At 33.6% G+C, this 11,075-nt stretch overlaps 1 protein-coding gene across 4 annotated transcripts in view; it reads left to right on the top strand.

Annotated features, from left to right (window-relative positions):
- Positions 1–11,075, top strand: part of LOC110025207 (oligoribonuclease) — a gene marked incomplete at its 3' end in the record, with an annotated part of 40,425 nt that overhangs the window by 28,189 nt on the left and 1,161 nt on the right. For 2 of the 4 annotated variants that reach the window (XM_020725534.1, XM_020725533.1), the window contains 4 exon segments: positions 6,629–6,705; positions 9,725–9,806; positions 9,928–9,983; positions 10,675–10,761. In XM_020725534.1, coding sequence (XP_020581193.1) covers positions 6,629–6,705; positions 9,725–9,806; positions 9,928–9,983; positions 10,675–10,761 — 302 coding nt within the window. 4 annotated transcript variants of the gene reach the window in all.

The raw sequence follows: 11,075 nt of genomic DNA, 5'->3' as shown, positions 1-11,075 counted from the left end.
ATATATATATATATATACATATAATTATATTTATATCTAGTCGGTCTACAACGACACCCTAAAATAAGAAAAGATAGGTATCAATCCCATGAAAATCCACTAATTTTTCTGAAGGGCCCGCCAGTTTGACTGGTTTGATTAAGTAATGAACTATATATATTTTTTTATTTATGCATATCATTTAAATATAAATTTAATGTATGATAATATTATAATTACTCACTAAGTCAAGAAAATTTATTACTTAATTTAATTGTTTCTCTCAGGAAAAATTGTAGATTGATATGTCTGACATGAGAGATTTTGTTTATACGAGTACTACAACTAATATGTATCATGTTATGATGTGATTTTGATTTTCTTTTTGTATTATTTTTTTATGGGTAGTGAGATAACGTTATATGTTAAATGAGAATTTGTCTGCAGATTATGTTATTTATGGACGTTTTGATTTCTATGAAGTGTACTTTGTGGTTTTTTAGTGGTTCTTTTATATATTGGAAGTTCTAAAAAAATGAATCTGTGGAAAGTAAATGAAATGTTAATACTGCCGACGACAATTTCTGACATAGTTAATGCTAAGCTATAATGTCGGGTCGTGTTGAGGATCAATTGAGGGATATCGAGAATGATATCGTTTGAGAAAATATGAAGAATAGTTTGTTTAGGATTTCACCATGAAATTCAAGAGAAAAGTGATGGTTTTGGGAGTTGAGCTTGGAGAGCTACATACATGAATGAAGTACTTTTCTCCCAAACGTCATACCATGATAATAATTATCGAATGGAAAATCAAGACAAATGGGAGAGGTTTCAAGAACTATTTGAATAGGAATTTTCTCTCTTCAATAGAAAGAAGGAAAATAATTATCAATGATAGCCTTTCTTGTTGCAAAAAAGTGCTTTTGGGAAGTTTTGTCACCATTACAAGATACTTTGCTACATTAAAAAAATAGTGGAGGGGGCACCTTAAATTCTTTGATGAAATGTGAAAGAAGGATGTGGAAAATAAGTCTATTATTGTCGTGGTGGGCTACACCTTGCGGGCCCAGTGGACAGGGCAAATTCATCTTTATCTTTGATGGTAATCTTAAAGGATATAGCAGTGGATTTTTATTTAATGCGGACGGAGTTGCACTCCCTAAGGATACAGGTTAAGCAAGAGATAAGCAACATCATCATCAACACCAACATTTAGAAGATTCTCATTTGTGCCAATATGGTGCAAAAATGAGGGCTGGATATTGTATCCTATCCCATTCCTTACCTTCTGGGTTGAATTTCACCTAGGATTCCGTTGATGAGATGGAATGAGAGATGGTTTTACTTGACATTTGCTAAGTCGTTTTTGACAGCTAATGCTTCATGGTTGGTGTGTAATCCTATATGCATGAACTTATTAAGGTCTATTCACAAGAACAAAAAGATCTTTTTTACTTAAAGAAGCTTACAATATGTTGATGGTAGCATAGTAATAATAGGTCGAGCAGTTGGGCTTCTTAATGTGGGGTAAGAAATCTTGTTGATGTTGGTTTTCTCTATTGAAAGAGAAAGATGAGTACGTCTTCTTCTTGCATTGCAAGGTAGTCAATATGCATAAGTAACATCTAATTGATGAGTATGTATCACTCTTAAGATAGGTAAAAGATTGTCACCAGAGAGCACACAAGGAAAATAACTCATATAAGATAGACACATCACTACAAAATTTATTGATGCACGAAAATTTTACCATTAAGAATGACTCAACCAAAGTGAAGGTGATCAATGAGTGAACAACATCACATACAACTACATGAGGATGTATTTTCAGCCACTCAAAGACATTCTAAAGAAGAATTGCTTCTCTACTTAAAAATAAAAAAAGGGGAAAGAGCTGCCACAAATAGAGAAGCGTCTTTCCTTGAAGAAGCTTAAAGGGCCGCTTTATTGCTAGCTCGAGTAAGAAAACGTAAGTTCCTGCCTCAACAACTTTATCAAGCTCAAAGAGAAGATATTACTATAGAAACAAGATAAACTAAGTAATATACCCAAAATATTACTTTGAATATTTTTATAATCGAACAAAAACAGGATGGCACAATAATTTAAAATTCTCCTAAAAAGGAAATGACTCCCGAGCTCCATGATCGATAGGAGGATTTCAAAATTCTAGTTTTTAAAATCTCTTAAGATTTTCTGAAAGATCAATTGCCAAACGCTTGAAGATGGTGTAGTTGAGAGGTTGGAAAGTTTGATTTCCTCCACTCAGTGTTTTAATTTTATAGGACTGAAATTCTTCTAAATAGGAACCCATGATCTTGGTATTAGATCATGAAGTGATTGTTAACATGGATCTTCACTTTAAAGAAGTTCATGCAAAGAAGCATTCCTTACAATGTAGGCATTATATAATGAATGAATCAAGAATTTGAATCAATTGGAGAGTTTGAACTACTATATTTTTTGATAAAGATTGTTGACAATGGTGTTGTTCATATCACACCATTGAGATCAAAGAAAGCATTGCTAAAAGTCCATCGCCGTATGATTATTGTCAATTGAAGGTTTGATGACTAGAATCAAGAGGCACAAAGTCTGGATTCTTGGATTGAAATCTAAATAACAGTAGTATAATGATGAGTTTTGAAATTTAAAGCTTATTTTTAATGCATTTATAATTTTGAATTTTTAATTCTGGATTAGGATAAATTCCACTGTATTTGCCTTTTAATTTGAAGTTATCTAGTTATTTGTAGATTGGATTTTCTCTTTTGCGAAGCTTGTTTAGGATTGAATACACTTATACTTTTTATGATTGCTAAAAAGTTCAATACAGTTATGCCAAAAACCTTTTTACTGCATCCTGTTGGTTTTTTAAAAATGAGAAAGAAGAAAAAAACTAAAATTTCTTGCTGTAGATTGAAGGGAAAATTAGAACCACACCTTTTGTGTAGTCTTACAATATTTTAAACTTGGTGCTAATAACAAACTTCCAAGAGAAGACCTAAAAATCAGTCAAAAAAGTAACAAAATTCAAGAAAAAATAGCAACTAACTCCTAAGATTAAGGAACAAACTAAATTCAAATAAACCTAAACTCAATAAGCAGTCCAATAACTCAATAAGCAGTCCTAAGCATGTATTCCAACACTCCTCCTTGCTTTAGGATCTGCGAACACCAAGTTTCTAACTTAGAAACTCAAACTTGCTAATTGGAAGTGACTTTGTAAGCAAATTTGCCACTGATCTTCATATTTGCAGTAAACCAGAGTCACAAATTCTTCTTTCTGCACTTCTCTTAGAAAAAATAACTTGATGTTGAAATGTTTAGTGTTCCTATGAAACACAGGGTTATGAGAAATGACAATGGTACGAATATCGACACCATTAATAGTCATTGCATGTTGTCACCAGAAACTCGAATGAGTTTTGAATCACTTAAGCAAGCTTTATCGACATCGCCTTCCAAGTTCGCATGTTTTGTCGTTGACACCGTTTTGATGAAACCTGATCTTGACTCTGGTTTCTCTTCCAGCACTTGTTTTGTGGAATTTTGTTGCCTTTGAACTTGAGATTGCAAAGCAGTCACAAATGTTAATAAATCTTCTTTTTCTTTTGCAACGAACAATGTTTTTCAGCGACATCTTTTAATCGAGCTTCCGCATCAGCCTGTGAAACTCTAGTCCTTTCTTCAATTAGAACTAGAACGCCAAAAATGTGTCTCTTGAAGAGCAGAGTCTCTCTGCTTGAACACGATCTCTCTATCTTTGCTAAATGCAGCAACCTTTTCTTCTGATTCTTTTAACTTAAGAATGGTTTCTTGAAGTTTTTTATTTTAATCATTGGTCAGTCGTTCAATTTCTGTGTAAGCAAGCATCCTCTCTTTATCCATAGCAAGAGCTACAGATTTAGCTACTTCAGCAGTCTGAGCTGTCTTAGTTAACTTGTCTGCTAACTCACGTATGGTTGAATCTCTTGCACGTAATTCTTTGGCCAATTGCCGAAGTTCTTTATCTTTAACTCGAAGTGTTTCCTTCATTATCGTAAGATCATCTAAATGGCCTTCATTAACCTCATTAATCAATGAAACTTCTAGTGAGTGGGCATGCTTTACAGAACTTTCATTGGGAAAAGAGCCAAAAACCTCCTGCTCCTCCTGCATTGGATTGAGTGATAAGCTCCTCCCTGCCATCTTAACTTCAAACATCTTTTGACCTGCAACATCGTCTATCACACAAGCCTTCTCCATAAACATCACTTTGAATCCCTTTTCTATTAATTGACCAACACTGAGCAATTTTTTATTTATGTCTGGTACATAGAGAACATCGACGATCAACTTGGTTCATGAACAGCTTGCAATGGTTACGGTGCCCTTTCCTTTGACTGCAATATATTCATCATTCCCAATTCTGACCTTCTTGGACTCGGTGCTCTTTAATTCCTTGAACAACTTCTTGTGTCATATGATTAGTGCATCCACTATCAATGAACTAATTTTCACTTGTTTCAGAACTCGTGAAACAAGTTGCAACGAAAAGCTGGTCATCTTCTTCTTGAACTGCCACTTGTGCTTCATCTCCTTGCTGCTAATATTTATCTTGCAAATGATAGCTTCATGTCTCATTTAATTGCACTTGCTACACTCTGCATCTGGTCTTCTCCAGCATTTGAAAAGAGGATGACCTTTCTTGCCACAATGTCAACATGGAGGGTAATCTTTCTTTTGTCCACCTGTAGCTTTGAACTTCTTGTTCTTGGGCCTCCTATTCTTTTCATCATCTTAATGCTTGACTGGAAGAGCTCCTTCGACGGCTACTTCTTGCCTCATTACACGCCTCTGCTCTTGTCCTTGTAAAGCACTTAAGAGTTCTGTCAAAGCAATCTTTGATAGATCCTTTGTGTTTTTGAAGGTGGTGATGGTAGCCTCAAATCTTTCAGACACTGTTACAAGGATTTTCAGAACAATCATTGAATCTTCCAGAGAAGAACCCAATAATTTGACATGATTTGTTATGTTGAGTAGTCTGTCAGAGTACTCCTTTATGGTTTATGTTATCTTCAGCTTTTCAAATTCAAAATCACGAACCAAGTTTAGCACCTGCATCCCTTGAATTCTTTCATCTCCTTCATACTCGGATTTGAGATAATCCCAAATCTTTTTTGCCGTTTTCAACGACATGATACGAGTGAAGATCGTAGAGGAAACTACAACAAACAGGCAAGCTTTTGCCTCGGACTTCTTTGTCTTCTTCTCCTTTTGTGCTTTAATTTGTGTTACGGTGGGATTTTCAGGGAGAAGAGGAATGTCATAGTCTTCTTCCACTGCTTCCCAAAGATCCAAAGTTTCTAGGTATGTCTCTATGCGGACTGCCCGGATCCGGTAGTTGTCTCCGTCCAACACTGGTGGAGCAATTGAGGAAAAACTAGCTTCGATCTCCATTGCCGCTCTTAAACTCGCACACAGGTCCCTTAAGAAGAGAGCTCTGATACCAAATTGTTGGTTTCTTGAAAATGAGAAGAAAAAAAAAAAAAAAACTAATTTCTTGCTGTAGATTGAAGGGAAAATTAGAACCACACCTTTTGTGCAGCCTTACAATATTTTAAACTTGGAGCTAATAGCAAACTTCCAAGAAAAGACCTAAAAATAAGCCAAGAAAAAAATAGAACTTCCAAGAAAAGACCTAAAAATAAGCCAAGAAAGTAACAAAATTCAAGAAAAAAATAACAACTAACTCTGAAGATTAAGGAACAAATTAAATTCAAATAAACCTAGACTCAATAAACATTCCAAAGCATGCATTCCAACACATTCTCTCCAGTAGTTGACCTTAATTTCTTCTCGAAGTAGTTGGCTTACTGCTCCAGCCACAGCCTTCGGCGGGTCTTCAACCGAGCTGCCATCCTTCCTTTTACCCTCTGTCTATGCTGCCACCATCTATATATGCTGGGTTGCTCCTATTAGTACTGTATCTGCAGAAAACCGCAAACAACACTCTGGATTGCCTAATTCAACATTCTAGAATCAAATACCAGTAAGTTTAGCTGGCTGGCTGTCCGGTGCAGGCATAAATCCAGGTGGTTATTTACAACAATCAGTGAAGGAAACTAACAGATCAGTTGATGTGCATTTAATTAATTTGATGAATAAATGATAGTGTTCCCCATCTGTCCTCTAATATCTCATTAGCACTACAATATATCATGACTTTTACATATGATAAGTTCTAAATTTATTTGCTGCTCCTATATTCAAACATCTCAAAAAAATGCCCTGCAGTGTTATTGTGTGCTAGAATTGGTCATTACAAGTTTTATGGGTGACAAAGTTTTCTCATGATTAAGTGATTAAGCAAAGCTATTGTTGGGCTCATGTTCAAAGTGATCAGATCTCTTTATGGATTCCAAATACACTATAAATTATTAAATTGTTTTCCTTCAACTCATTTATGTAACGCGTTTTTATTTCTTTTAGTACTCTCTGAAGCGTACTATTTATCAGTTAATAATGATTTTTGTGAAGTTTTGCAGTAGAATTTACACTAAATTAGGAACTTCTATTGATTCCTTTTAAAATTTATGTTTAATGTAAGTTTTCAGTTATCACTTCCTAACTTGTGATATTCTAACGGTTTTTATAACTGTAGGTCTGGAGATTGAAGTCGATAGAATATTGGAAATAGCTTGTATTATAACTGATGGTAAATTGAACAAATCCGTGGAGGTGACTTTTGTTACATGCATACTACATGGAATTTTTTTTTCTCTTCTTTGTTTTATCTAATTGCTACAATATTTAGATTGCAGTTTTTCAAAACGGCTTCTTTTGAAATAACATTTCATTTTATTTTGAAATAGCATGTTTTACTAAGATTTGTTAATTCCACATTGACTTCGAATTACTTGATAATTTGTTGAAACACTAGACCTTCAATGCTCTATGATGTTGAGTGTTGGCCTTTAAGAGAAAAGTATAAAACAAAGTTAAGTGTTGCCGAGATAGAATGCTTATGTGGATGAGTGGCTTGACACTTAGAGATAAAAATGTGAAATGAATAAATCCGTGATAGGTTTGGTGTAGCTCCGATGGCAAACAAAATTAGATAGAGTAGCCGTAGATGGTTTGGTCATATTAAACGTCGACCATCTGATGATCCGATTAGGAGAGTTGATCTTTTTAATTCAACTTATGTTAAGAAAGGCAGAGGTTGACCTCGAAAGACTTGGGCATATTGTATAAAAATAGATCCTAATTTATTAGAATTAAATGAAAACATGACATTCAATAGGATGCAATGGAAGAAAAAGATTCATGTATCCTATCCCACTTAGTGGGATAAAGGCTTGTTGTTGCTGTTGTTAATGATGATGGTGGTGGTTAATGCCACTCTCTGATCGAGTCCCTAAAATTTTGGGATTCTATGGATTTTTATGCAATTGTTTTTGTAGTTGTTTACATGTTATTTAAAAAATTAGAAAATATTTTATATATTTTCATATGTATAAACTAGCCAAACTAAGTGAAAATTATATATTTTCATATGTATAAACTAGCCAAACTAAGAGAAAATAAAGTAAACATTTAATTCAAGTGTATTAAAGATGAAAATCAAAAGTGCTTTTCTTAGAAGAAGATATTTGACATAGGTAGGTGAACTATTTTGATAAACTTTTCAATGAAGTTTCTGAAAATACGATCGAGCTTTGTGATGTTAATATTGTTAATAATAATAAAACATTTTATTTTTACTGTTGCATTAGTAAAAAAGAAGTTGAAGAGACTTTAATGAAAACCATTAGAAAATCAGTAGGACCTGATGATATCTCAATTAAAGTGTGGAAATATTTAGGAGATTTGGGAGTTTCTTGGCTTACTAAATTCTTTAATATTATTTTAAAAATTAAGAAGATGCTTGAAGAGTGGAGGCACAATATTTTAGTCTCCATTTTTAAGATTGAAGGAGATGCACAATAGTGTGTAACTTATAGAGGAATTAAGTTGATGTGTCATACTTTAAAGTTATAAGAGAGGGTAACTGAACATAGGTTAAGACTTGATGCAAAGATTTCTCATAATCAGTTTGCATTTATGGAAGCTATACATTTACTGAGAGATTTGATGGAGAAGTACAGGGAGAATAAGGAGGATCTACATATGATTTTTATTGATTTAGTAAAAGCTTACGATAAAGTTCCAAGACAAGTCCTTTGATGAGTTCTAGATAAAAAATATGCTTATGACTTATATTCTATTCATTAAAGATATGTATACTAGAGTTGTTACTTATGTTTGAACAGAAGGAGGATTGACCAAATATTTTCCTTTTTAGTTGGATTACATCAGGGATCGACTTTAAGCCCATATCTTTTTGCTGTTGTTACAGTTGTATTACACCGGGGATCTGCTTTAAGCCCATATCTAGTTATGTGGTGTATGTTTTTCGTTGATGATATTCTTCTTGTGGATGAGATTAGAGAAGGAGTTAAAGAAAACTTAAACTTGAATTATGGAGATCTACATTGGAGTCTAAAAGCCTTCTTGTGAGTAGATCTAAAATTGAGTACATGGAATGTAATTTTAGTAGTATTAGCTCTAGTGGGGGAGTTGCAATAAGGGGTGATCAAATCATTAAAAGATGTGATCGTTTCAGATATCTTGGGTCTATTGTTCAAAGTGATGGTGATATAGATGGGGATGTTATTAGTATAATTCAAGTTGGTTAGTTAAAGTGGAGGAATGCATAGGGACTATTGTGTGATAGAAAAGGGCCGCTTAGAATGAAAGGAAAATTTTATAAGATAATAGTGAGACCTGAAATGCTCTATGCTACAGAATGTTGGCCTTTAAAAGAGAAGCATAAAATAAAGTTAAGTGTTGCAGAGATGAGAATGCGAGATGAGAATGCTTAGTGCTTAGGTGGATGAGTGACTTGACGCTTAGAGACAAAAAACAAAATGAATATATCCGTGATAGGGTTGGTGCAGCTCCATTGGCGAACAAGATTAAGGAAAGTCATCGTAGATGGTTTGGTCACATTAAACGTCGACTATCTGATGATTTGTTAGGATAGTGGATGTTTTAGATTCCACTTACGTTAAGAAAGGAAGAGTTAGACCTCAAAAGAAGATTCCACTTACGTTAAGAAAGGAAGAGTTAGACCTCAAAAGAATTGAGCATTTTGTATAAAAAATGATCTTAATGTGTTAGAATTAAATGAAAATAGGACATTCAATAGGACATATTGGAGAAAAATGATTAACGTAGCCAACCCCACTTAGTGGGATAAAGGCTTATTGTTGTTGTTGTTGCTGCATGTTGTTAAGGGGTTATGTGAAAATCTATTTAATGTATAGGTTTATTTGGAGATTATAACTTTCTTTGATGATGCCACTTAAGAACTATTTTTTATTGCTTTGCATTTTATTTAGTGTTTCATTGGTGAAATGATATTCCTTAAGAAAAATTGTCCTATTATTATAATTTATGGGCATTTACATATGTGCCACCTAATTCCTATGCCTTTACATATCTAGCACCTAAACATCCCTTTTTACATTTATACCACCCAGAGCTTTCATATCACATAAAAAATACCACTTTTAAAGAGTGAAATACACCTTTGAATACTTAGATAAGGTAGTATGTACGTAGAATCTAAAGTTAAGCTGTTAGATATGTAAACACTCAGGAATTGAATGGTAGATATGTAAATCTTTCAATAATTTATTTTCGAACTATGCAGGGTCCTGATTTAGTGATCAAGCAGAGCAAGGAATGCTTGGATAGAATGGGAGAATGGTGTCGAGAACATCATGCTGCTAGTGGTATGTCATGTCCGCGTCCTTGAGATTGGTTGAAACTTTAATGCAGAAATTTTAGAGCCAAAATTAACTTTCCATAAGAAGCAAAATTAAATGTATTAATCATAGCTTTTGAATTGTTAAGGTTTGACTGAAAGAGTTTTGCAAAGCACCATAACCGAGGAAGATGCAGAAGAACAGGCATGTTTGAAGCTTTCTCAGTTTCGGCTTAGATATATTATCTCTATTTATTGTTGTTTTGCTCTGAACTGATAATTGACCACATTATTTTTGCATCGTTTTAGGTACGGATATATCTGTTGCAACACAATTTTCATGACTTTTGTTGTTAATTCATTACGTCATGTGGATCAAGATTATCTAATGCTGTCCAGAGCAGTGATGATTCAAAAGGACAAAATGAGAAATTTGAAGAATCTAGAATGGTTCAAGATGTGGGAGGAGAGACTTGGCACATAGCCTATGCGGAGGACGTTATGCAATTCATCAATTTATTTTAATTATCATAATCTCATATTCTTACTGTTACTCAACTTCTAAATGTTTATGTTTTTAATATACGTCCATATATGATAAACACTACATTACCAAAAAAAAAAACTTAAATTGATGATTTACCATAATACCTATAATTATTAAAACAAAGAGTAAAGAAATGAATTAATAAAAGAAATAAAGGAATAATTCAATTGGGAGATGGCATGATTTGCATCAAAGTGGGTAGCTAGGGTTATAACATTCCCTAAATAAAGCTTTTTAATTTGTGCCCCAAGTATTTACTAGCAAATGACAGAAGATACTACTCTGTACGTTTCTTTTATTGACCTCATATTATGAATTATATGTTGAAGAAGCTTTTGTCATGTTCTAGGTACTAAACTTTGTGAAGAATTATGTTGGATCCGAAACCCCTCTTTTAGCTGGAAATTCCGTCTATGTGGACTACATGTTTCTGAAGGTCAACAAAAATATGAACCTCAGTTTTCTACTTCATGGTTATAGTGTGATAGGAAGTTATCATCAGGGTTTCAACTGTTCACTAAAATAATATACACTGAATTTTGATGACTGCATTTTGATTTCTATTGGTTGAATTTGGTGACAGATAACTTTAAGTTATCATTAGATTATTTTTATCAGCGAAACGTGACTTCTTTTTTTTTCTTTTGTTGATGATGTTGACTGATAGGAGTATGTGCATTAGAAAGTTCTTTATTATGTAACATCCTATTCTATCGCCAAAAAAATTAATAGCTTGTGATTATTTTTTTT

Source organism: Phalaenopsis equestris, unplaced genomic scaffold (assembly GCF_001263595.1).
Source record: "Phalaenopsis equestris unplaced genomic scaffold, ASM126359v1 Scaffold000294, whole genome shotgun sequence".
Taxonomy (NCBI): Eukaryota; Viridiplantae; Streptophyta; class Magnoliopsida; order Asparagales; family Orchidaceae; genus Phalaenopsis; species Phalaenopsis equestris.
Note: the sequence above shows the minus strand (reverse complement) of the source record. Positions and strands in the feature narration are given on the sequence as shown.